At 40.4% G+C, this 27,085-nt stretch overlaps 2 protein-coding genes across 2 annotated transcripts in view; both read left to right on the plus strand.

Annotated features, from left to right (window-relative positions):
• Window positions 1-11,565, plus strand: part of LOC134656285 (RNA polymerase II elongation factor Ell) — a 79,898-nt gene extending 68,333 nt beyond the window's left edge. The window contains exons 8-14 of the mRNA XM_063511804.1: window positions 1,090-1,343; window positions 2,704-2,820; window positions 4,285-4,375; window positions 6,957-7,128; window positions 9,564-9,725; window positions 11,204-11,212; window positions 11,512-11,565. Coding sequence (XP_063367874.1) covers window positions 1,090-1,343; window positions 2,704-2,820; window positions 4,285-4,375; window positions 6,957-7,128; window positions 9,564-9,725; window positions 11,204-11,212; window positions 11,512-11,565 — 859 coding nt within the window. The remainder of the gene's footprint in view (window positions 1-1,089; window positions 1,344-2,703; window positions 2,821-4,284; window positions 4,376-6,956; window positions 7,129-9,563; window positions 9,726-11,203; window positions 11,213-11,511) is intronic.
• An 8,503-nt stretch (window positions 11,566-20,068) lies between these two features.
• Window positions 20,069-23,942, plus strand: LOC134656518 (protein pygopus). The gene is made up of 3 exons (XM_063512079.1): window positions 20,069-20,354; window positions 20,610-22,086; window positions 23,698-23,942. The coding sequence occupies exons 2-3, from the start codon at window positions 20,744-20,746 to the stop codon at window positions 23,816-23,818; spliced, it is 1,464 nt and encodes a 487-aa protein (XP_063368149.1). The 5' UTR covers window positions 20,069-20,354; window positions 20,610-20,743; the 3' UTR covers window positions 23,819-23,942.
• Window positions 23,943-27,085: the final 3,143 nt, after the last annotated feature.

Consider the following 27,085-nt stretch of genomic DNA (forward strand, 5'->3'; position numbering starts at 1 on the left):
CCGTGATAGCTAGACAGTTGAAATTTTCACAGATGATGTATTTCTGTTGCCGCTATAACAACAAATAGGTACTAAAAACAGAATAAAATAAAGATTTAAGTGGGGCTCCCATACAACAAACGTGATTTTTGACCGAAGTTAAGCAACGTCGGGCGGGGTCAGTACTTGGATGGGTGACCGTTTTTTTGCTTGTTTTGCTCTATTTCTTGTTGATGGTGCGGAACCCTCCGTGCGCGAGTCCGACTCGCACTTGGCCGGTATTTTTAGGATTAGAAATTTGGTAAACAATCTTGATGTGTCTTGAAATACACTTTTTAAAAATCAATAACTACTACTTATGAAAGCAGAAGACTATAAAAGATCGTATTAGATTCATAATTGTTACATATTTGCCGTAACTTATTTTTAAAATGTGTTTTTCAATTAAAAGACACATCAAGATTGTTTACCAAATTTCTAATCCTAAAAAAACCGGCCAAGTGCGAGTCGGACTCGCGCACGGAGGGTTCCGCACCATCAACAAAAAATAGAGCAAAACAAGCAAAAAACGGTCACCCATCCAAGTACTGACCCCGCCCGACGTTGCTTAACTTCGGTCAAAAATCACGTTTGTTGTATGGGAGCCCCACTTAAATCTTTATTTTATTCTGTTTTTAGTACCTATTTGTTGTTATAGCGGCAACAGAAATACATCGTCTGTGAAAATTTCAACTGTCTAGCTATCACGGTTCGTGAGATACAGCCTGGTGACAGACGGACGGACGGGACGGACAGCGGAGTCTTAGTAATAGGGTCCCGTTTTTACCCTTTGGGTACGGAACCCTAAAAAACGAAGTATAGTGGACGCCAGCCTATATTCCCACGCGTAGTTTGGAACCATAAGTCACGCGTGCTAACATTATTTATTTATTTATTTATTGATCAAATAAGTAACACAGCATTACAGTATAAAACCAAGGCACTGTGAAACTACAAGTATAAAAGAAAAGATACAAGGAAAAACAATATACATAAAAATTAAATTAACTAAATATTAGATTTACCATTATTATGATTGATTGATTTATTTATTATGTTACCATCCAACAGGCGGAAACCTCAAAATCTAACACCGCCCGTGTCCTCGGACTCGACCAACTCGCTGTCGCCGCGCGCGTCGCCCGGCGGCAAGCGGCCGGGCGGGGCGGGGACGCCGGCGGGGGAAGAGCCGCCCGCCGCCAAGAAGCAGCGCATCTCGCACTACCGCCGCCCCAGCCCGCCCTCGTCCGGCTACGCGACCGGCAGCTCCGGCGCCTCGTCCGGCGAGCGCCACGCCTCCGACAACGAGGACGACCGGACCACAGGTACTCATACTCATACTCGTTTATTCATAAAGCCAATTTACATGTCAATTAAATTATACACTTACACTTAAACTTAAAATTATATATACAATCAATCCAAAATTAAAACAGAGCTTATTTACATGTCGAATTAAAATTGGAAAACGTTTAAAACTAAAATTGAGGTCAAGACGAAAGACTTAAAAATTTAAAATTAGGATACATTTTAAAATTGCAATTAATATAAAAAAAAGCTGATTCCCGTGTCTAAATAATATTGAGGTCAAAATTGAAAAATAGTAGAAAAGCAAAAGTCAAAATTTTAGTTTAAAATAGTAGGTAAATATGATACATTTTTAAGATGAGGTAAAAATAATAATTATTCAATGTTAGTATGTCTCACAACAGTTTAAATTTGAAAATAATACATTTAATAACTGAAAGTCTGTTCAGATAGGCACTGACCCTGTATGCATCATGAACTCCCCGTAGGTGTAGAACGGGTGATCGACGAGCCAGTTCTTTACTGCACACTTACTTCACAGAGACAACGTCGCTCTGCCCTATTCTGCGCCAGTTGTGTACTATGAGGGTGAACAAGTCTTTTAGGGCTTCGGCGATAACTGGGACGCCCGGACGGACGCTCTCTTAGTGTAGGGCCTGAGTGGACGCTCGAAGCGGAGCGTTCGGCGGCGCGTGCAGCGTGGCGTCGGACTCGCAAGTGATGTGAGCAGCGTGCACTAAGGCCGCTCCTATACGCTTGCATTTGTTTAACATGCACGCCGTACGCCGATCTCGAGCGTCCACTCAGGCCTTACACTTACGCTCCTCCATATAAGCTCTTCTCACGGCCCGATCCTTTCTCTTCCTGTCCAGGTTCAGATAAAATATAAAGAATTCAATACCTATTTACAATAGTCAATAAGCGTACAGCACGGCGCTGACAGCAGGTCCCGAGAGCGTGACGAAACCTTAACAAATGTATGGCGATTATTAAGCCAGGGGCTATTTTCAATTTACTCTGTTTTGTACTTAAATTAACACAACACAAGTCACCTTGAGCTCGCCATGAGGCTTAGTCAATTTGTGTGATTTTTTTTTATAAATTTCCTTTCGTAGATGAATGCTTAGTACGAACATACATAATTAATAAAGATAAACCGTTACCGTAAAAGTCTATGAAAGGATTATGTTATAAAATGTTAACATTCTTTCTCAGATTAAGGTCTGGTTTCAGCTTAGTCAAATTAAGCCTAAGTACGTCACTTAACACAAAAGTACCTAATTAGGAAACGATCATAATTATAAATCATTAGAAAGACATGCTTAATGAAGTATTAAATTTTATTTAATTGCTTATCTATTAATGTATTTGTTACAGTCAAAAAGGATAACGGCTACACGCTCAGTTTCAACACCGTTAAAGAGCTCTGCCCGAGTCCTGTGAAGGCGAACGGTTATAGAAGTAGTCCCCCAGTAGAGCAAACTAGTATCACAGGTATGTACCTACTCCATTTTATGGTCCCTTTATGTACCTACCCTTTATGTTGTATAAAAAAAAATATTCACATTAAGCATATTTGTAACTAAACTATTTTAGAAATAACGATTCTACTTATGATGAAAATATGTACTACTTTAAACTGTAAAATTATGTAGGTATATTATGTGTAACTAAATGTAAATTTTTAAGGAATAAAAAAGGCTATAATAATAATAATAATAAGCCCTGGCCCTGCCCCGCTGCCGGCGGCATCCTAGGTTAGGTTTTTTATAATGTGTTTATATGTATTTTTTATTGTTTTGTAAGTGTTTTTATATTTTACTTTTATATTCATATTATAAATAACCTAACGTAAGAGGAAAAATAAATAAAGGGATAATAATAATAATTATGTACCTACAGTAAAGTCCAGTACATCAAAGCGATTCATCATCTTCCTCGCGCTATCCCGGCATTCGGGAGCCTGGGGTCCGCTTGACAACTAATCCCAAGAATTGACGTAGGCACTAGTTCTTACGAAAGCGACCTTCCAACCCAGAGGGGAAACTAGGTCTTATTAGGATTAGTCCGGTTTCCTCGCGATGTTTTCCTTCACCGAAAAGCGACTGGTAAATATCAAATGATATTTTGTACATAAGTTCCAAAAAACTCATTGGTACGAGCCGGGGTTTGAACCGGCGACCTCCGGATTGAAAGTCGCATGCTCTTACCGCTAGGCCACTGCGCTCCAAAGCGCGTACATCAAAGCGATTATTCAGTAGAAATACTGTTAGCTTAGTCCACCAAAGAATATTCAACTCCTACCATGCGTAATTAATTACACTCAAAAATTGGGTTCACTAGTATGCCTTAGATTTGGCCAGGAGATATGTCAAAAGACACAAAAGCAGTCTCCGACCGAAGTTACGATTTCGGCTTCGGCATAAAAATGATGCTTCGACCGGAACTAGAGCAAAACTGAACTTTCGAATTTGGACACTAGTCAAAACGCATGGGGTACTGGGGATTTTCGAAAGACGATGTTATCTAGATAATTTGAAGTTTATATATTGACTCTTGGTTAGCGTGTCCAGAGCTTCGTAACCAGGTGCGATCGAAAACTATTTCTGCCTTGTACGAAACCAGTTGTACCTGGGAGACCGAGCTTTGCTCGAAAAACATGAAAACTAAAAAATGCGCGTTTTCCCAGAGACAAGACCTAGTTTGATCGATTATTCGCCCCCGAAAACCCCCATATAGCAAACTTCATCGAAATCGTTAGAACCGTTTTAGATATCCCCGAAATATATACCTGAATATACAAGAATTGCTCGTTTAAAGGTATATTATAAGATATAAGATAATCAGGGCTATGTAACAATTTACATAGAAGAGCTTGAACGACGGCGTCAGATGTAAAAAAACATTATAAGTAAGCATATTTTAGTTACATTATTAATGTGTTTTATTTTCTTACAGAAAAAGACATCACAAATACGGAACCCTTAGAAAATACTGAATTAACGTCGGGGCCCGATGAGACCATGACTGATTTGGAAGAGATTGAAAGGTAATTACTTACTATCATTTTACAGAGGGCTAAAGGAAACATAAAACGCATAAACACTGAAATAATTGTACCTTAAGGGTGACCCAGGCGACCGTTACCATGGCAACAAGTGACTAGTAAAATTTTATCCACCCATTTACTAGTTCACAATGCGATAGAATCACGCGAGGTGTCATATCTATAGTTCGTTTTTTTATCATTAGAAAAAAGGTAAACAATCTTGATGTGTCTTTTAATTGAAAAACATGTTTTAAAAATAAGTCACGGCAAATATGTAACAATTATGAATCTAATACGATCATTTATATTCTTCTGCTTTCATAAGTATAAGTTACTGATTTTTAAAAAGCGTTTTTCTATTAAAAGACATGTCAAGATCGCTTACCTTTTTTCTAATGCTAAAAAAAACGGAACTATAGGGTTAACAAATAGTCTCAAATATTTTTTTCTACAAGTGAAAGTAACGGTCGAATTGCGAGTATCATCAAACTAGACAAATATTATAATTTGAAGGTTACACCTTAGGATACATCGCTTTCACTATTTGGCACGTTTTCAACCTCCATTATGTCTAGTCATCGGATGTTCGTTAGAGAAAATTGTGCGTATAGGTAATTCAGAACCAGTTTCTCATACAAAGTTGCGTTGGATGACATGCACTTCTTAGCAATCTGTGATGTTGCGATGGGTTTTAAAGTGTATCATTGGACATGTTGTCTTTATAAACGCCGTTTTTGGTTTTGTGTAGACGTAATTCAGAGCTGGAAAAATATCCATGTTACAAACTCGAAAGACATCTTGTCATGAATTCTCTTGGGATGGGTTTTAAATGGTATATTTTGTAAACACTAATTCTAGTGTTGTGTACACGTGATGGAAAATTTTGCCATGGTTACGGTCGCCTAGGTCACACTAGATCCTGAATTTATGGCACTGAAACTAACCATTGCCATGCCATTTAAAAATCCATTTTTGTGGTAGTTATAAGCCCGTTCCGCAATGAGCCATCTACTAAGTACGATATAACGTGGTAGAAGAATAATTCTACAATGCGATACACCGAGGAAATGTCGCCAGCATCCTTGGTACAATGCCTCAAGGGCCTATTTTAGATTTAAGCTAGTTTTTAATTTCTTTTAGTAATACACTGTATATATCTTGTTTATTCTAACTGTGCTACTATGGTCGCCTGGCTGACGGGACAGAATAACAACTAGAAATAGTTGATTCACCCAAACAGTCCAAACACAAAAAGATCTTGAATCCCAGGTGTCACTTGAGTTTTTTAGGATCATTGAATTGAGTTAATGTCAAAATATACTTATATGTATCTATATATTATATATGACACCGTAAGATTGTGAACCCGTTAGTTTATAATCTAACGTAGGGTAGGTTAGATTATAATCTTCCTACCGTCAGTTTATAATGTAACTAGCGAGATTATAATATGACGAGTGTTTACAATTTTACGGTGACATATATACGATCGTCGTCTAGTACCCACAACACAAGCCTTATTGAACTTACCGTGGGACTAGGTCGATTTTTGTAAGAGTGTCCTATAATATTTATTTATTTACGAGCATGTTAAGTGTAGATATGTTTACAGGTGATTGTACTGTAACTTTGTTGGACGTAATATATTTCCGTGAATTTCGCAAGCGCGCTAATCAGATCCGTGACGTCAAAAAGTGAAAGTAGTCCGATTGGCCACTCTATGGGTATCTAGGCTTCGTTTGTGGGTTATAAATGTATAATTTGGAATTAGAACTTACTTACAATATAAGTAAAACACTGTCAAGTTTTTTTTAATAAGGCGTAGAAAACAGATTAAGCCTCGTCCATTTTACTGTATTATGAATAGGTATACCCATTGCCCACGTGGAAAATAACAGGATAAAAAATAAACTAAACAGTAGGTTATTTTTTTTGTTTACTGTTCTTAATTAAAGGCTTTGTTTATCAAGAGTTTTAATTGAGTAATTAGAGGTTTTATTTATTGTTTTCAACTTATTTATGACAACGAAACATGAGTCGTACCTACTCGTACTTGAGTGAGGTTAAAATGAAATGAATGGCCACAATTCATTCATTGATCTAAAAGCAGTTTGCTTTTTTATACTTCTTTAAAATTATTTGTTTTTGTTAACTTTGCTTTCGCAGGCAGGCTTTTGTTAACATTGTTTGAGTGGCAAAAATAAGAAACAAGACTCAGCATCGGCACTTTTCTATATATAATCAAGTAAACTTATCTAATGAAACCACCCACCGGGAAATATTTATATACTTTTTGTATTATTTGTTAGATTATAACGTACTTACTTTTACTCGTTACTCTTTGCGTGACCCAATTATCTTTTCAATTGTGGAAGTATTTAACAGTTAGTGTTATCGTCATGACTAGTCAGGAGGACTAATTGAAGTCCACACTTTTCTGGGTGACTGGACAAACAAGAAAAAACAAAATGTTTACTAGTGGGCGACCATGATTTATTTGTTACCCTACATCGGCTTGACCTACCTCTGTATTTTTTATGAGTACGCCGCTGTAAATACTAAAAATGATTTGTAATTTCAGGCAATACCCGCCAATAACGAGTTCGAGTACGCGGCGAGCCTACAAGAACGAGTTCGCGGAACTATACACCGAGTACCAATCCCTATACGCGCGCGTCGCGCAAGTGGCCAAACTCTTCACGTCGCTCGAGCTTCAGCTCAAGCGCGCGCCGCCACACTCGCCGCACCATCAGGTACAGAATACCAGCCCTTGTATGCACGATGGAACGTGTGTTATATAGCTGGTCAACCAAATCTTGTCAGTAAAAAAAGGCGCGAAATTCAAATTTTCTATGGGACGATATCCCTTCGCGCCTAAATTCTTCAAATTTGCCGCCTTTTTCTACTGTCAAGATCTGGTTGACCAAGTATATCTTATAACCCAGTATACACCGAGTACCAATCCCTATACGCGCGCGTCGCGCAAGTGGCCAAACTCTTCACGTCGCTCGAGCTTCAGCTCAAGCGCGCGCCGCCACACTCGCCGCACCATCAGGTACAGAATACCAGCCCTTGTATGCACGATGGAACGTGTGTTATATAGCTGGTCAACCAAATCTTGTCAGTAAAAAAAGGCGCGAAATTCAAATTTTCTATGGGACGATATCCCTTCGCGCCTAAATTCTTCAAATTTGCCGCCTTTTTCTACTGTCAAGATCTGGTTGACCAAGTATATCTTATAACCCAGTATACACCGAGTACCAATCCCTATACGCGCGCGTGGCGCAAGTGGCCAAACTCTTCACGTCGCTCGAGCTTCAGCTCAAGCGCGCGCCGCCACACTCGCCGCACCATCAGGTACAGAATACCAGCCCTTGTATGCACGATGGAACGTGTGTTATATAGCTGGTCAACCAAATCTTGTCAGTAAAAAAAGGCGCGAAATTCAAATTTTCTATGGGACGATATCCCTTCGCGCCTAAATTCTTCAAATTTGCCGCCTTTTTCTACTGTCAAGATCTGGTTGACCAAGTATATCTTATAACCCAGTATACACCGAGTACCAATCCCTATACGCGCGCGTGGCGCAAGTGGCCAAACTCTTCACGTCGCTCGAGCTTCAGCTCAAGCGCGCGCCGCCACACTCGCCGCACCATCAGGTACAGAATACCAGCCCTTGTATGCACGATGGAACGTGTATTATTTGTATATGTCACCGTAAAATTGTAAACACTCGTCAGATTATAATCTCGCTAGTTACATTATAAACTGACGGTAGGGACATTATAATCTAACCTAACCTAACCTACGTTAGATTATAAATTAACGGGTTCACAATCTTACGGTGACATATACACCGACTATCAATCCCTAAAACGCGCGCGACGTACAAGATTCGTTGAAGTTAGGATGGACCCTTGCCGCACCACTAGGCCACAGTACACTAAGAACAGTAGTGAATCTAAGGCCGCTCGGCAAGTTATTTACCTACTCTTGCGTTGGCGCTTAGGGTTGTCACTTTTATTTTTAGTTAAATATTATTTGCGTATTATGAGTAGCACAAGGTTTCTATTTTTATAATATAATGAAATGTTCTATCAATTCATAAATGAGGTATAAATTAAGGCCGGTAAGAGCAGGCAAATGCGAGCGTATTCGAATGCGCGCGATCACAGTCGCGGTACGGCCCACACTGCCGCCACCGTATTCCCCCGTATTTTATGCGAATGTGTGCGTGACAGCGCGTGCGTACACGGCGCCCGGCGCACACGCACACATTCAAGCCGTCAGCGGCACATTTCTATGAAGATTCACTACTGTTCTTGTACTGTGACTAGGCCGACTCTGCCGGGCCTGCACGTGAAGCGGGTGGCCATGTTCGCGTCGATCTCCAGCTCAAACCACACTCGCCGCACCACCAAGTATGGAATACCACCCCTAATAGCCACGATGAAACGTGTATCATAGGGTTGTACTGTACAGTCAGCAGCAGAAGTTGCTAAGCGGGCGAGGTGTTCAAAATTACCTTGACACGCTCTTATTCTCTTAACAACAAAGTCGCGTCAAGATCATAATCATAATCATAATCATAATCATTTAATCGCAATCCATGGTATTACAGGTGTTAACTTAGATTAGGTACAGCATGGACCCTACAAGGGCGTGGCAACATAATAATATTAATTATTTATTATTATTATTTCATTTTGAACACCTGACCCGCTTAGCTGCTGACTGTATTCCATCTGTCCAATATTTTTGTCCAATGTGTATTGCGTCTCACATTTTGCTTGATGAGAGAGTGAGACGCAATGACATTGCACAAAGAAATCGGACAGGTGGAATAGGTACCACCCTAACTCAGTATGCGTCCGAAATTCATAAGGGACACGAGAGTTCCGGGCCTCGATTAGTTGATGTTGGGATAACCATAAAACTAAATTGGGATTCTCCTGTACATGTTTACCGGTTGCATCCGTAATATGGTTGTAGGGAGGTCGATAAACAAAACATGAGAAAACAGAAAGGGAATGAATTAAAAATTAGAGGGAAGTTTTTATGAAGTGAGACATACGAACGGGTTAATAAAGAGGATTTCGGATCTGACTCACTCGCATTCGTCTGTGCTTTCTTTAGATTTTCTTCGTATAAAAACACGAATATTAACATGTCCGTTATGAACTTGCAGAGCATAGAACAACGCATCGTGGAGGAGTACAGGCGCGTGCAGAACGACGGCGAGTACCAGGCGCAGAAGCGGCGCGTCAACTACCTGCACCGCAAGCTCACGCACATCAAGCGGATGGTGCAGCAGTACGACCAGCTGGTGAGTGTACCGCACACTTACCACGTTAGCAGACATAGAACCGCGCATCGTGGAGTACAGGCGCGTGCAGAACGACGGCGAGTACCAGGCGCAGAAGCGGCGCGTCAACTACCTGCACCGCAAGCTCACGCACATCAAGCGGATGGTGCAGCAGTACGACCAGCTGGTGAGTGTACCGCACACTTACCACGTTAGCAGACATAGAACCGCGCATCGTGGAGTACAGGCGCGTGCAGAACGACGGCGAGTACCAGGCGCAGAAGCGGCGCGTCAACTACCTGCACCGCAAGCTCACGCACATCAAGCGGATGGTGCAGCAGTACGACCAGCTGGTGAGTGTACCGCACACTTACCACGTTAGCAGACATAGAACCGCGCATCGTGGAGTACAGGCGCGTGCAGAACGACGGCGAGTACCAGGCGCAGAAGCGGCGCGTCAACTACCTGCACCGCAAGCTCACGCACATCAAGCGGATGGTGCAGCAGTACGACCAGCTGGTGAGTGTACCGCACACTTACCACGTTAGCAGACATAGAACCGCGCATCGTGGAGTACAGGCGCGTGCAGAACGACGGCGAGTACCAGGCGCAGAAGCGGCGCGTCAACTACCTGCACCGCAAGCTCACGCACATCAAGCGGATGGTGCAGCAGTACGACCAGCTGGTGAGTGTACCGCACACTTACCACGTTAGCAGACATAGAACCGCGCATCGTGGAGTACAGGCGCGTGCAGAACGACGGCGAGTACCAGGCGCAGAAGCGGCGCGTCAACTACCTGCACCGCAAGCTCACGCACATCAAGCGGATGGTGCAGCAGTACGACCAGCTGGTGAGTGTACCGCACACTTACCACGTTAGCAGACATAGAACCGCGCATCGTGGAGTACAGGCGCGTGCAGAACGACGGCGAGTACCAGGCGCAGAAGCGGCGCGTCAACTACCTGCACCGCAAGCTCACGCACATCAAGCGGATGGTGCAGCAGTACGACCAGCTGGTGAGTGTACCGCACACTTACCACGTTAGCAGACACAGAACAACGCATCGTGGAGGAGTACAGGCGCGTGCAGAACGACGGCGAGTACCATTAGAGCCTGGCGGGTCCGCTTGGCAACTAATCCCAAGAATTGGCATAGGCACTAGTTTTTACGAAAGCGACTGCCATCTGACCTTTCAACCCAGAGAGTAAACTAGGCCATATGATTAGTCCGGTTTCCCCACGACGTTTTCCTTCACCGAAAAGCGACTGGTAAATATCGAATGATATTTCGTACATAAGTTCCGAAAAACTCATTGGTACGAGCCGGGGTTTGAACGCGCGACCTTCGGATTGCTGGTCGCACGCTCTTACCGTTAGGCCACCAGCTAGGCGAGTAGCGCTGTATACAATGAGACAATTATTGCTGTATTAAAGTAGCTTGCTGTATTAAAGTAGGAGTTGGACCCAGTTATACCTAATATGAGGCTTGTATTTTTATTTTCAAGTCTGTCACGCGATTAAAGGACCTTCCAGTAAGTGTAGTTTGTAATTAAGTTCTAGTACTAGATTATTAAATTGGTTTTAACATATTGTTATTTTTCTAGAGTTTAACATTTCGACTATTTCGAGTAGCATGTGATCTTACGGAGCCGATACATATTTCAACCCTTTAACCGCCAAAGACGTAAACTGACCTGCGCGGCTACAACCCAATATCAACCTTCATACATTCCGACAAGGTTCACAGCCGCGCACTAAAGGGTTAACCAAAGGCTCCAGATAAATTCAGACTAAAAAAATGGCGATAGTAACGTAGATGTTTTCCCCACAGCGCAACCTGAAGTCGGAGCGCGTGCCTAGCGCGAGTACGACGCAGGCGTACTGACGGTGACGGGCCGCCGCGCCCGCCGCCAGCCGCCGGGACCCCTACCGTAGCATCTAGCCCGTATACTTTGTAGCTTTCTAATAGACCCCGAAGGCTAATCCTATTGTCTATTGTTAAGAAAAGCCGCTCGTGCCACGTGCCACAACCACCTGCATAAAAAATCGGTACTTCGGTTACTGAGTGCCGGCGAGTCGAACACTACGGAACCAGTCTAAAATGTGTCATCGAGATGCGTAACAAAGGCGCGTTATCGGAGAGCGCACCTACACTGGTTTTTTGAGCGTTGGACTAGCCCGCGCTCAGGTGCCAAATAGAATAATTAGGACCCTTTTTTGCAGGTAAGTAGCACGTGCGGTTTTACTGAACAATAGACAATAGGATTAGCCTTCGGGGTCTATTAGAAAGCTACAAACTATACACGCACACGCCGCGGCGACAGCAAGCGCCGAGCGTCGCCAGCATGATTGAACTCGTGGTCGCGTTTCCGATCTATTTTTACACAGTGCCATGTTCGTTTGCGGATTCGCAATCGTGTGGACTGAATACATAATTGTTTCGTTAATGATTTTAAGGATTATTATTATAGTTTTAGTGATCGAATTCCGTGTCTCGTCTTGGAACGCCGCGGTCGAGGTCCGAGCCGGTCCCGATGGTCGACATATCTGATATGGAGATTATTTTAAGTTTTAACGTTCTTCCATTAAGTTTACAAGACGCGCCGACCTCGGCCGCCCAGAAATGTAACGCACGACTCGACGTGTGGACATCTGTACCGTCACAAACTTCCGATGAGAGCCCACAGTGCATACATAACGATAAAATAGTAATTATAAAAATAGAGCAAATTATTTTACATTACGAGCTTTTATATCATACCTTCACTTCGTATTTGTTACTGATATTCGCCAACTTTCAGTGTTTTATATGTAAATTCGAAGACAATACGATCAAGTAACGTCAATAAATTCAAAATGAAATTATAATATAATCTTATTTTTTGTATATATAAATTCTGTCGATCATCTTATAAAACTATCTCTTGCTTTTATATACATAAATATATTTCGGAATTGTATATTATTATTTTATACATCAATAACTTACTATATTTCCAGTAATATCATTTCAAAATAGCACACAGTAAAAGTGTGAGTCATACGCACTAAATACCGTAAACAGAAGTTGTAACACAACGTTCGCGAACTTAGAACTATTGTTTTGTGTAAATTATATGAATAGAAAAACAAATGATTATCTACATCATATTAGTCCACTTGATATTTTTTCGTCCACATTTTATTCCATTCGTAAATAATTGCCGTCTAATGTTGTTGTTGTCCAAATGAAATTTGCTTATATATTGAATTATTTTACTATTACCAACAATTTTGACAAGTCAATTTTAAGACTATTGGCCTTGGAACACAATTATAACATCTCAAGTCGGTGATGTTCGTATATTGTCAATATGGTCCACCTTTCGATGCTTCGAATCCATCCATTAAAAGATGGACGCTTGTTTTGTTTTATGATATCTTGCCCAGGTTCGTGTTGTATATAATATTTAAACAAAATGTCCCGGTGTCCATCGCGTGGCATATATAATAATGTCCATGTTGTGTCCGCATATTTATTTGTCTTCTATTCATTGATCTTGTAAATATTATAAAACGCTTTAAAGTTGAGATTGACGGTCGATTCTGACTGCTTTTATGGTTTGAAATCTGTTAAAAATACCATACAACTTGTGTCCTAAAGTTAGCAACAACCGGCCAGTGTTAACATCCACTAGGAGTAAGAAATTATTTTGGTCCTCTTCGGAAATACCCTCCAGAACACAATAAACTCTTAGTACATAAAGTGTGCTCGGGCGAGGCGGTGGCAGTTCGATTTATTGGAAAATCCAAATCGCATATACATACTTGCACGACAATCTTCCCTCAACTCCCAGAAGTCTAAATTTGCCAGCCAAAAACCGACCTTTTTAATTTAGAAATAGATTATTTTGGCTGAATCGATATCGCGTCCGTTGGAAGCACGGGAGTTAACTCCCATTTCAATAGCAATACTAGACAACCAAATCAAATCCGTAGCTCATCTTTTAGTAACAACAATAATACAATACAATACTAATACTCTTTATTGCACACCTCATTACAGAAACCAATACAAAGAATACAGAAAAGAAGAGGCAATAATACAATAAAAAAGTCGGTTAAAATATCAGGTCTAGTCTAGTTACATAGTAGAAATGTCAAACGACTCGAGAGATTTTTACTACTCTCGGTCTCACTGCCCTAGACTAGACAATTCGTAGTTTGAAAGCCATGCCGTTAATCTATAATATGGCTGGCAAATCTAAATAAAACAACACTTTGTTACAAAGAGTCAAAAGATAACTTAAATTTTCCAAATAGGGTTGAAGGTTCGTCATATGAAGGTTAGTCATATGATGTGATAAGTGAGGAGTGTCTTTTCAAAAGGGTTTATTTTTTCTGGGAATCTATTTCTAAATTGGACCTTAAGTTTTCTTGAGCAAGGTTCTCTCTAGAAGTACCGCTAAGAAAGAAATAAACCCTTTTGAAAAGACACTCCTCAAGTAGGAACTTGGCCACCGCCGCCAGCCCGGGCGAGAGGAGAGCCGTCTTGCATATTTTGTCCTGATGTTAACGTCCATATTGAAATGATTTATAGCGTTAAGCAACTCTGCCGGCCTAGCCAAGGTGACAATCGCTATCGCTTCGATAACGAATCGCTTTGTGTCTCTCTGTCACTCTTCCATATTAGTGTGACAGTGACAGTTGCGTTTCGTTCGCTACGGAGCGTTAGCGATTGGCAGGTTAACTAGGCCGCCTGGTTTTATTGTTGAGCGGCAACTTCGCAAGTCCAGCTAATTCCAAACGCATATGAATCAATTCTAAGCGCCGGAAGCGTACTAAATTCTAATGTCATTTAATGTACATATTATATACTTCTTTGTTATTATATGCGTATACGTATTATTATCATTGTAATATAATAAGTATGATGCAAGCATGCATAGGTTTACGAAACCTTGTTGAGGGATACTGTTTCGGTTAATTTTGTCAATTATTGTGTCAAAATGAAGTTGCTATTATTTCACTATGATTGTCAATTGTTTTGGGGCTAGCACAAGCGGCTCCATTGGGGCTCGTTTAGACGGCGCGCGAACTCGTATACGATTTTAGTTACATTGCGGACCATTGAGGTTACATCAATTCAGCCGACCGATCAAATGACGCAATGTAATGAAACTCGCATGCGAGTTCTCGCACCGTCTAAAGGAGCCCTTACGACATGCAAGTTGGTTAGTCAATTCAACAATTGCGCGGCCTTTAGTTGCTCAGTTAATAGTTGTCGTTTTATCGCTTTTTACTCATTAAAATGCTCAATGTTTGTGGTCATGATATTAGGTAATTTTCGTTGGATTCTTATTTATTAGTATTTATTTTCTCTGTCGTTGTAAATTTCGACAGTTTGCCCATATCGCGTTTTATTCATCATGACACCGCTTGCCTTCTCACATTTAAATTCAGTATCGAAATTATGAATATCATCACAATGGTAATAAAATGGTAATAGGAAACTCAATCAAATCGATAGGAACAAACGTTGAAAATGTTATTGTTACCACTAGTTTAAGCACTCTGAATTGTTTTATTATAATTATTTGTTTCACAATGAGATACTGATTTCTTGTGTTGGTAATTTCAGGGAAATTGTTATTTATTGAAGTGGATATTGTGTAAGATGCATTCCATTTGTCTGAACCGTTAATTAAGCACTGTTCATTGACGCACGTGATTCACGACTAGTGTATTGAGAACATGAAGTATATTTTTACAAAGATTTAATATCCTCTCGTAGACGAAGCTGGTCTGTAATCTGCTTGACGGGAACACGAGACTAGTGCCGCCACGCTGGCCCGTCCGCGTCTCTTGTTGCTGTCAATCTAACATCGACTTCTTTGAAAGAACAATATTTTGTATGAGATAAATAAGATATCCCTAATGTTGAAATTCGATACATTGTCACAAAGGGAGGGAGAAAATGTCAAATGTTGCTCGATTGTTACCGATTAAGTAATTAGGAAGTTATGTATTTTGTCATATTTCTTATACAAAGGAAAAATATCTCAATGAAATATCATAGTCCAATGTATATATTTAGAGTCTAGTATCACATCTTTTTAAACTGAGTTAGAACTAATTCCAGATATGTATTGTTCTTTGCGGCATGACAAACGCGCCACGTCACTTGTGGTGGTGCGTTCACAAGCTGGGCGAGATGAATGTATGTACATGTACGTACATGTACCTTCCGTCAAGCGAGTGAACGCATCACAGTTGTTGTCCGCCAACACGGAATCGCGAGATGTCGGCCGGTCACGTTCACCCCATTATTAACCATGCAATGAATCGGGCCTATTTTATGATACAGAATATTGTTATCGGGTGGCTAATTTGTCATGTGCAAACTTAACGCGTTATATTAGCTGATATCGTAGCGGCTAAGGCGGGCGTTACATAAAGATCCTTACTTTTATTTTTAGATATAGTTGAGTTTGCGTATTCTGATCAAATGTTATTGTAAATTTGGTGTACAGTAGAGTGGAACGGGCCGACGCTGCGCCTCGCCACATGTATATAGACCGCCGCGGCGGGCGGAGCGGGCGGCCGCGGAACGAAATATCACTGCATTATACGAGTCAAGATGTATAGACGATGCGGTAGTGTTATTGTGTATAGATGTGTTTATACAAGCTCGAGTCGAGACTTGCCAGCCGGTTCGAGCGAACGACGACTTGCTATGAATCCTGACATCGGCTCACGTTAATTAGCTTTTAAATATTTCATCAAAATATAAAATACACAAAAAAAAATGGATATAAATTTCTCGACCAAGTACTGGTTGTTTTTAAATTATTAAAATGTAAAAAAAAATTAGTGTATAAACAAGTGTACAATTTATGAGTTATACTTTTCTTTTCGGCATTTCATGTAACAGTGGAAGGGACCCGGCTTCCGAGTGCGGTCGAGGGCTGTAGCCCGGGGCCTATTTCTCGAACGATATTAGTCTAATATTATTAGTGTGTTGTCATGACAACCCATACGATTTGACAGTTCGTGGACTAATAATATTAAATATTAGTCTAAAACCGTTCGAGAAATGGGCCTCTGGGGCCTATTTCTCGAACGGTATTAGACTAATATTATTAGTGTGTTGCCATGGTAACCCATACGATTTGACAGTTCGTGGACTAATAATATTAGTCTAATACCGTTTGAGAAATGGGCCCCTGATGCGATCCTACACTGTCGAAAGTTATATGATTATGTTTGCAATTACTTTTGCTCATATCCCTCTTCCATTGCTTTATTTTTGTTTTGTCAACTGGCTAAGTGTAATATATATAATTTTGTTAAGGCAGGGTATAGAAGAGGTACTTTTATAATTTGAAATGCTTGATGATTTGTTTGAATGTTTAAAATTGAGTTGATTTTATCCATTATGAAGGAAGTCCTGATTAGTTGTTTTTTTTTTATTAATTTGGAGTTGGAATGAGGCAGCGGATTAGCTTATAATTGTCAAGTTACCACAGCTACAATAGTCGAGAGGTAGGCTCTCTTTGGCGTTGCCTTAACTGTTTGAAGCCGTTGGTTTGGGTCGCTCGCGGCCGGTCGCAGCGGGTAGTCAGTATTACACCACGCAAATCCCTTGAGCTGAAGAGAGGTTGTGAAAAGTATCGTTATAAAAGGTACCTATTCAAAATCTGGACAAACAGACTAACTCTTAAAAGCAATGTTCATTAATTTCGATTATGGGATCAGTGCCAAACTTTCTCTTATCTTGTTTAGCTCAAAATGTTGCTGTTTGGTTAGTCTGCCATTTTGTGAATATTTTGTTTTGATAGTAATATGTAAATCTTTTATAATATATTTGTTTACAATAAATAAATGACAACATTATAAATAAATAAAATTGTATTTTCCATTTAAACTGATGAAAAAAATATAAAAAGAATAATATGCAATGAAATTTGTTGTTTCATTTATATTTAGCTTAAATATATTAACACGGAAAGTGGATTAACTGTCTGGAATGTTCTTGTATATTTTGAGGTTTATCAAGCTACTTTAAAAAAGAAGGAACTTTAGACAACTCATTTAAAATTTACTGGCCCACAATCCAGAAAAATGTAAGCAGTTTTCCTTAGCCACGGGAAGCAGCGAGCGGCTAGTCTGCGGAAAGAGTGTCGTGGAATGTATGGGGCCCAATACATTCCACGACTCTTCTCTTTCCGCACAGACACTATCTACATTTATGGTACCTACTTGCATCTGAAGACGATAGTTTCATACAAAACCACGTAAACCGATTCAGCTTAGAACTTTCAAAGCAGCAGAAAAATACCTAAGCTTTGCTACACGGTCCTTTTCGGAGTATTATTTTTTACCACGACGGCGGCAAACAAGCGTACGGTCCACCTGATGTTAACCAGCCATCGCAAGCAATGGGCGCTCACAAATTTAGTGAGTACACCACACACGTGACGGTGTGTTTTAGTGTGCTAACACAAGTAACACACTATCGCACCGCACCGCGACCTTGGAGCATCGCACCCATAAGTGAGAGCGAGAAACAGATATCTCCATCTCGCTTTCACTTATGGGTGCGACGCTCCAAGGTCGCGGTGTGGTGAGATAGTGTGTTACCACTTTTAGACCCACAAGCCTATATACAACTATTATAATTTAATTACTTTAGTTTAGTTTTTGCTACAAGCTTAAAAAGTGCCCCATCATCACACGAGCGCTTTTTCAATGCGCGTTAAAAAAGCGCTCGAATCTGTCTGCACGCTAAATTCGATTTATAGCTGGTCAACCAAATCTTGTCAGTAAAAAAAGGCGCGAAATTCAAATTTTCTATGGGACGATATCCCTTCGCGCCTACATTTTTCAAATTTGCCGCCTTTTTCTACTGTCAAGATCTGGTTGACCAAGTATATAATATGTATGTATATACTTAAAACCTGTACCCTGAAAGCGGTTGTACTGAGGGAAAGTTAGTAATCATATATTATATAATATTTTTGTTATTTCAGGTTACCGAAATCTGAACTGAATGTACGAGAAAAAAATGGTTAGAAACCATTGGAACAGAAAATATAAAGCAAAACACAAACACTTGCTGATGAAAAGTGTAATTCAAACTTACCTTGATGTACGTTTCCAATATTATAGAAATAAAGCGGCCAAGTGCGAGTCGGACTCGCCCATGAAGGGTTCCGTATTTAGGCGATTTATGACGTATAAAAAAAAACTACTTACTAGATCTCGTTCAAACCAATTTTCGGTGGAAGTTTACATGGTAATGTACATCATATATTTTTTTTAGTTTTATCATTCTCTTATTTTAGAAATTACAGGGGGGGGGGGACACACATTTTACCACTTTGGAAGTGTCTCTCGCGCAAACTATTCAGTTTAGAAAAAAATAATATTAGAAACCTCAATATCATTTTTGAAGACCTATCCATAGATACCCCACACGTATGGGTTTGATAAAAAAAAATTTTTGAGTTTCAGTTCGAAGTATGGGGAACCCCAAAAATTTATTGTTTTTTTTCTATTTTTGTGTGAAAATCTTAATGCGGTTTACAGAATACATCTACTTACCAAGTTTCAACAGTATAGTTCTTATAGTTTCGGAGAAAAGTGGCTGTGACATACGGACGGACAGACAGACGGACAGACAGACAGACAGACATGACGAATCTATAAGGGTTCCGTTTTTTGCCATTTGGCTACGGAACCCTAACAAACGGAAAAAGAATCTTTCTAGAACTACCTGAACAAAGTTGTATTATTCCGAATCAGAAATGAATAAAGAATATTTTTGTGTATGAATGTTGTTTTATTCTACATAGGAAGAATAATCTTCTTATGTTATATTTAACTAATAACGGTACCCTAGTTCACAATAGCGCTAATTATAAATGGTCAAGCAGATCTTGTCAGTAAAAAAGGCGGCACATTTCAAAAATGTAGGCGCGAAGGGATATCGTCCCATAAAGTGGACTGGTAGAGAATGTCATAAGACGTATAAAGTCCGCCTTTTGTACACAATGTTTTTCTTCTCTTTAAGTGGATCTAATAGGTTTATGTGTTTAAAATGATGACAACTTAGTTTATCGATATCCTTGTCAAATATCAACTTGTCTTCCCAGCACTACAGACCGCCATGTTCAGTTCTCGGCAATATGGCGTCGGCCACACTTTTTTGTAGGTATGTCGCTTCCATATGATTCTTTTTTCATTGGACGATATCCCTTCGCGCCTACATTTTTCAAATTAGCCGCCTTTTTCTACTGACAAGATTTGGTTGACCCAGTATAAATCATTAGACTACGCAGTATTGATTGAACGCATTCATAAGAACTCTTTATTTCTGAACGCTGCCGTTACGTAACTACGCCCTCTAGCGGCAATTTTCTAATAAAAATACTTCGTGAATGTGGCGTGTGTTGTTTGGATTATTGAGAGTCGTAAATAAAAAAGCAATCAATGGTTAATTAATATTTGTTATAAGTATACTACTCATGTCTTTAGACAACACTCTTGCAAAGGACAATCAGTGAAAACCAATAACTTCATGGGAGACGTGGTCTAAATTTGGTATTTTGTCATATGTTGCACGCCTGCCTTGGGGTCTCTGAAGAGGACAAAAAAAATAATCAGTAATTCCGATGCTAAATTGATAATGCCGTAAGTTATTTGTTCTATTTTTAATTCATCATGACCTGTGATGACCGGAAGGTTGTCATTCTTTCTTTAATGTGCATTTTGCATGTGTAATTACGTAGGTTACTGAAAGATGTAGCTCATGCTTCAATTCTTGCCCATCAGAGGTATTTCAGCTATTAACTCACGTTTTTAACGTCTGTTTTAGGTGTTTTCATTCAAAAATTGCTCCCAGCTACCATTTTTATGGTTATTGACCAATGGTCTTTTTGATTACAGAAATAGACACAATCAGTCTCCTGGCACGTTACAGCGCTTATTAGCGACAATGCGAAGTCTTTATGTGTGAACGTGTATTTCGCGTGAACTAAATCCATGATGGTTATTAGAGTGGACACTGAATAAGAGTCAGGATGAGTCACAACTTGGCTGGGATGCCCGGCGCCTACAGGCTGCCTGGGCCGGGCCTGGGCCCGCCGGACTTCAAGCCGCCCATGGAAACACCCACGCCTTCTGCGCCAGCACCAAGCAATCCAAAGAAGAGGAGAAAAACATCAAATGCTAACAATGCCCATGCCCCACAACCCCCACCCACCGCTCAGGACCTGCTGCCACCTCCATTAACAGGATATGGAGACACCATAGTCGCATCCAATCCTTTTGATGACTCTCCATCTACAATTTCACACAATGGCCCTATGATGAGCCAGAATGGCCCAATGATGAGTCAAAATGGCCCTATGGGAATGATGGGACCGATGCACAGTATGGGTGGACCCCCAATGAGGCACATGAGCCCTTTACCCCACAGTATGAGCCCGATGAATCAGCAAATGCCACCTCGGGGTATCAGTCCCATGGGCAACATGAGTCCGATGGGTCATATGGGTGGCATGTCACCAATGGGAGGCCCAAATATGGGAATGAGCAATCACAGTATGGGCCCAGGCATGGGGCCAGCGTCGAGGTCAATGGGCAGTCCCATGAGCCCTATGAATTCTATGCCAATGGGATCACCAATGTCTTCCGGGCCGATGGGAAGCCCAATGAATATGGGGTCAATGGCAGGCAGCCATATGAGCAACAGTCCGATGGGGCCACCCATGCATAGTCCTCTAGGAGCAGGTTCCATGAACGGGCCAATGAATGGCCCGATGGGTGGAGGAGGCCCAGGTATGAATGTGCCTCGAATGAATGGCCCTATGGGTCCCAGTTGTTCTAATGGTTCTATGGGCCCAAGCAGTTCTATAATGTCTTCAAACCCAATGCAAAGCGGCGGAATGGGGCCAGGTCACTGTGGTCCGATAAGACATGGAAGTCCAATGGGCTCTGGCATGGGAGGAGGCCCTATGGGAGGAAATGGTCCAATGTCGTCAATGGGCCCGGGTCCACCATACTCAAGCAGCCACATGGGGCACGGAGGCCCGATGGGAATGGGAGGCAGTGGAAATATGGGGATGGGTCCGGGCCCTGGTAATATGGGGAATTGCGGACCTCTGGCCGGCATGAGTGGTATGGCAATGGGCGGGCCCGGAGGTCAAGGAGTGGGCCCGATGGGACAAGGAATGGGAATGTTCGGGCCTAAGCCAATGCCTGTTAGTGCTGGGAAAGTTTATCCCCCGGACCAACCAATGGTGTTTAATCCGCAGAACCCAAATGCTCCTCCCATATACCCTTGTGGAGTATGTCACAAAGAAGTACATGATAATGACCAAGCAATTCTCTGTGAATCTGGATGCAACTTCTGGTTCCACAGGTGAGACATGCTTTACTCATTACTACTTATTGATGGACCCTGAAATGACAACTCTGTTTGTATCATAGAGAAATATAATAAGACAAGAGTGCTCACTCCATACATCAGTTCAGACTATTAATTCCAGTTCTACATCTAGCATCGAGTAGCGGGACTATCAGTACTGCTACTTGACAATAGATGTAGCACTGACCGGAAAGTCTTATCTCAACAGCAGCAACAGCACTTTCCGGTTGGTGCTACATCTATTGTCAAGTAGCAGTACTGATAGTTCCGCTACTCGATGCTAGATGCTAATAGTTTTTTTGGTACTAAAACTGATGTATGGAGTGAGCACTCTATGTATTTTTTCTCTATGGTTTTTTATGTAACTAAACAACTCTATTCAAAACATTTCTATTACAGAAATATTATTTCTTTAAAAACAGATTTAAAATTTCATTAATCTGAAATGACTACAATTCAAAAACTTTGTTTATCCAAAAACATGTTTTTTGTAATTACTGATAACTATTTTCCTCAAACCCTGTTTTGTTAACGTATATGTAAGTTATTCTGGCCTTATTTATCTCAATTCAGAGAATCCTGTCATGTACAGTCGACTCCAAAGAGATGTATCCACTTTTTCACTTTATTACAATGCAGTAAGGTGAAAAAGTGGATACATCTCTTTGGAGTCGATCGTACCCAGCCCCATGCTTCAAAATTAATCTTCTCATTTTCTTTTCTCCTATCTCCCCAAATTTGCATATGTGGTACCAATTCTCATAAATCTGAGACAATACTAAATACAGTTCACTATATACTACTAATATTCCTAATCTACGGAATGTTAGAGTTTTGGATCTAAAAAATAGCACCTAATTGATATAAAGTAAACTTGTTGAGTGAAAGAAAAACCACCATTCGACACACATCACTCTGCTAAATTTCTGGCCAAGGTTTACCCTTAAAATATCTTATGTCTGACAAGTAAAACCAACAACCTCATTTTCAATCTGAACATTCATGATTGATTAACTAGCAGCGGTCGGCAACCCGCGGCCCGTGAACCTGTCACTTGCGGCCCGCGATCCTCCCTGGCTATTTTGTATGTAATATTGACAAACGACAATGTCTAGTCTAATCATAAATATTAACAAAGTGCGGCCCGCGTCAACTTCGTAAACTACTATGTGGCCCTTGGCTGCTAAAAGGTTGCCGACCGCTGGACTAAAGTATAAAGTATATAAACGTGGACCATGTCAATTTGAATACTGCCAGTAGAATTTCCAACAATTGGGCTATACAAAGATCATAACACCACACTTAATTAGTCATCTATTTAACCTTTCACAATCTCCATTGACGACCGGTCTGGCCTAGCGGGTAGTGACCCTGCCTGTGAAGCCGCGGTCCTGGGTTCGAATCCCAGTAAGGGCATTTATTTGTGTGATGAGCACAGATATTTGTTCCTGAGTCATGGTTGTTTTCTATGTATTTAAGTATTTGTATATTATATCTATCGTTGTCTGAGTACCCACAACACAAGCCTTCTTGAGCTTACCGTGGGGCTTAGTCAATTTGTGTAAAAATGTCCTATAATATTTATTTATTTTTTATTTATTCCAGGGGCTGCACAGGCCTAACGGAGCCGGCCTTCCAGCTGCTCACAGCGGAAGTGTATGCCGAGTGGGTGTGCGACAAGTGCCTACACTCCAAGAACATCCCGCTGGTCAAGTTCAAGCCCTAGCGCGAGGCGCGCGCCGCATCACAAGTATTTATTCCACTAAATGGACTCTGTGATTCACTCTCTTAATTTATTCACGCATGGAAGTTGCGGCTACATGAAAGCAATACTTAAGATTCACCAAACCTAATTGAGCGTTGTCCAAAAAAAATGTACATTTCATTCATGTCTTCAAAATATTGACTTCTTGGGCTCATTTTACTCAGAATCTTTTTTATTCACGCCTCATACATGAAAAAATGTGTCCCAAAATTATGTATGAAAAAATATTTTTCCAGTGCGTCACGTTCATACAAATAAAAAAAATATTCATACAATAATGTCACGATCTGGAAAGGAAATCATGGGACATATTTTTTCATGTATGAGGCGTGAATGTACAAATGATTCTGAGTAAAATGAGCCTAAGAAGTCAATATTTTGAAGACATGAATGAATTGTAAATTTTTTTTGGAAAACGCTCATTTGCGCTCCATAGGCACATATGTTGCTGCATTGGTCGTGACAGACCTGCAAAAAAATATTCTCCTAACAAAGTTAATTGAGCCTATATTGAGTTTTGTCCGAATTATCTAAATGTAACAACTCAATATAACTGTTGATTGCCACCAAAGAACCAGGCAAATTCTCATAGAACCTCACGGAGCGATTATCAATCTGATTGGTGCATTATTGTTTCTAGGAGTCGCTTTCATGTTGCACAAGTAAATGTCTGCCTCTGTGTTGACTGTAGTCTGTTTAAGATCGATCTCGAGTATAGTTAGTAAATCTACCCATTGCAGACAATTATTGGCACGCGTTTCTGAAAATGGTGCTATTTTCTAATGCAACTGCGACCATTGACGAAGAGTAGCAGTTGCATTAGAAAATATAGGAGGCGAATTATTGCGATTCGATTCGCCTCGGCGAGTCTAGTGGACGCCAGCCTCTACAGGTGTCAAACGATAGGTGATTTACCTTAATTGAATGGAAGATGCGTGATTTTTATCGGAATGGAAGGTTACTTGTGCTATAGTAATTGAGTGTGAATGACGAACATGCAGACGATCCTACTATGTCTAGTCTGTTTAATGTCATTAAGACTAGTTTTAATCTAATGCTAAGATGTGAAGACGTATGGAAGGCCGCTGGAGTGATCGCATTAGGCATATCCAATAAAGCAATTGAATGTTTTTCGGAATCGCAGTTTTGGCAGCACAATTTAGGTAGAGGAATTTTTAATTTGTTTCTGTGCCGTGTTTGTGTTGCTCGAGTCTTATGTGTATATTGTAAATATATTATTAATTATGAATTAATGTAATTACATTTCCGCCTTCAAGATTTTGTGAACTATAGGTGTACAAGCGTATGTTTAATATGGTACACAATAACTATAGTCACGGCGGCGCGAGTTGGCCTCCACTTGCGATTAATAGTCGCACGACTGCCGGCGACAGTCGCGATTGTCGCAAGCGCCCATTGTACATTTCGCTATTATAGTCAATAAGTAATAATGAATTAATAAAGCCGTTGTACTTACTAAGTCGAGCCTATGATTTGCATGTAACTTAAGCGCATTACGTACGTGTAAATACGACGAATCCATACTTACGCTTTGATAAGGATAAGAGTGTTAAAATGTGTTTGTCGATTTTTAACTTTTTGGAGATTTTTTTAATCATAGCATTATTAGCATTATTGTGTTTTTTATCGATTGTATATATAATTGTATAGGTTGTAACGGACTGAGATTAAGAAATATTTCGGCCCCCGGTTCTGAGGTGACCGCCGGATCGCCGATTCCGCGCACATACACTTTATTTATTACACAATCCGAATCCGATATATATTTGTGTTATTCCCAGCGCAAGGTTACTTGTTGGTCGATAATAAGACGCTAGTAGCACAGAATAAGTAATAGTATTATCATACAGAACGGCCACGCACCGCCCCGCCCCGACTTGCATTACCTCGCCCCGCGACTGGCCGCCATTGAGGTATATAACAAGAGACGACATCTCGAACAAAATGTTTCCGCACCTCAGAGAAGTGCATGCATGCATGCGAAGCCGAAAATTGTTAATAAAGACGCCACGAGTATTTTTCGACTCAGTTAAACAACGTTGCATACAATACTTTTTCTACAACCAAACATTTACTTTGAAAACTAAATATGTAATAGTAAATCAACAGTTATTCCATTGCTTACCGGTGAAATGTTATTCCATCCCTTTTATTATATTTTCTTGTGCTATTGTTGCAACTTTTTAACACGCACGAAGGCATTTTTTAATTATTATTTTTTTAAATTTTCTGTACATGTGTGGCATCTCGTCAGTGGTCGGTGACGTACTAAAAGCAAAGAAGTGCATGCACTTCTCTGAGGTGCGGAAACATTTTGTTCGAGATGTCGTCTCTTGTTATATACTTACCTCAATGCTGGCCGCGACATGAATCTGGCGTCCTCTCAGTAAAAGTGGTAACACTATAAGCGACTTACCCACACATACACAATGACGCGTGTACAGACGTGCCGCGCACACATATAAACGCAAATGATTTTTGATGTATGGCGTGTCCGCACTGTGCTAGTAGCATAAATATGGAATTAGAAATGGTCGTATTAACTATTAATAAAGTGTACCTTTAGACTGAGAACACAATTGATTATAACTCAATATGTGTAAGTAGTATTGTCTTCTAGTGGATTACTCAGTGACGATTGTAAATCTTGCCTAGACGTGGCTCGGCCGTCTTTAGTGCCTGATAGCCGTAAGATCGTACGTAAATTCAGAGTATTATGTATCTAATTGTGACGTTCCCAAAAGAAAGCACTTTGTCGGTGTTTATAAGGTCGATATCTAATTGCATATTTAAGCTGGTACCGCCGTATGCACCAGCAAAGTGCTCCCTTTAGCCTATGAATGACACATTTAAAGACTTCTCTAAAGTTTGTTAGCTTCGCATTCGCATATTATTTATTGTATAACTTGTGTAAGAATTGTGCGATTTCGCGTAAATAACTACGGAAATTGTTTAACGGGTCATATATTTTTTCTCTTCTCAAAACTTAAGTACTTATACTAACATTTAATGGTTATTTATTTTGATTATAGTACTATGCGGTCTATCAATCCTGGTAAGAATGAGGTTTACCTCTTGAGTGTGATTATTTTAATTTGCACATGGAACATTCGGGTTTCTTAAACTGTTGAAGATCTAAATTATGACTTTACGTATAATTATTGCGGGATATTCATTGGAATCTTTTTACAAATGTATTTTATACGT

This window comes from Cydia amplana, chromosome 18, assembly GCF_948474715.1.
Source record: "Cydia amplana chromosome 18, ilCydAmpl1.1, whole genome shotgun sequence".
NCBI classification, from domain to species: domain Eukaryota; kingdom Metazoa; phylum Arthropoda; class Insecta; order Lepidoptera; family Tortricidae; genus Cydia; species Cydia amplana.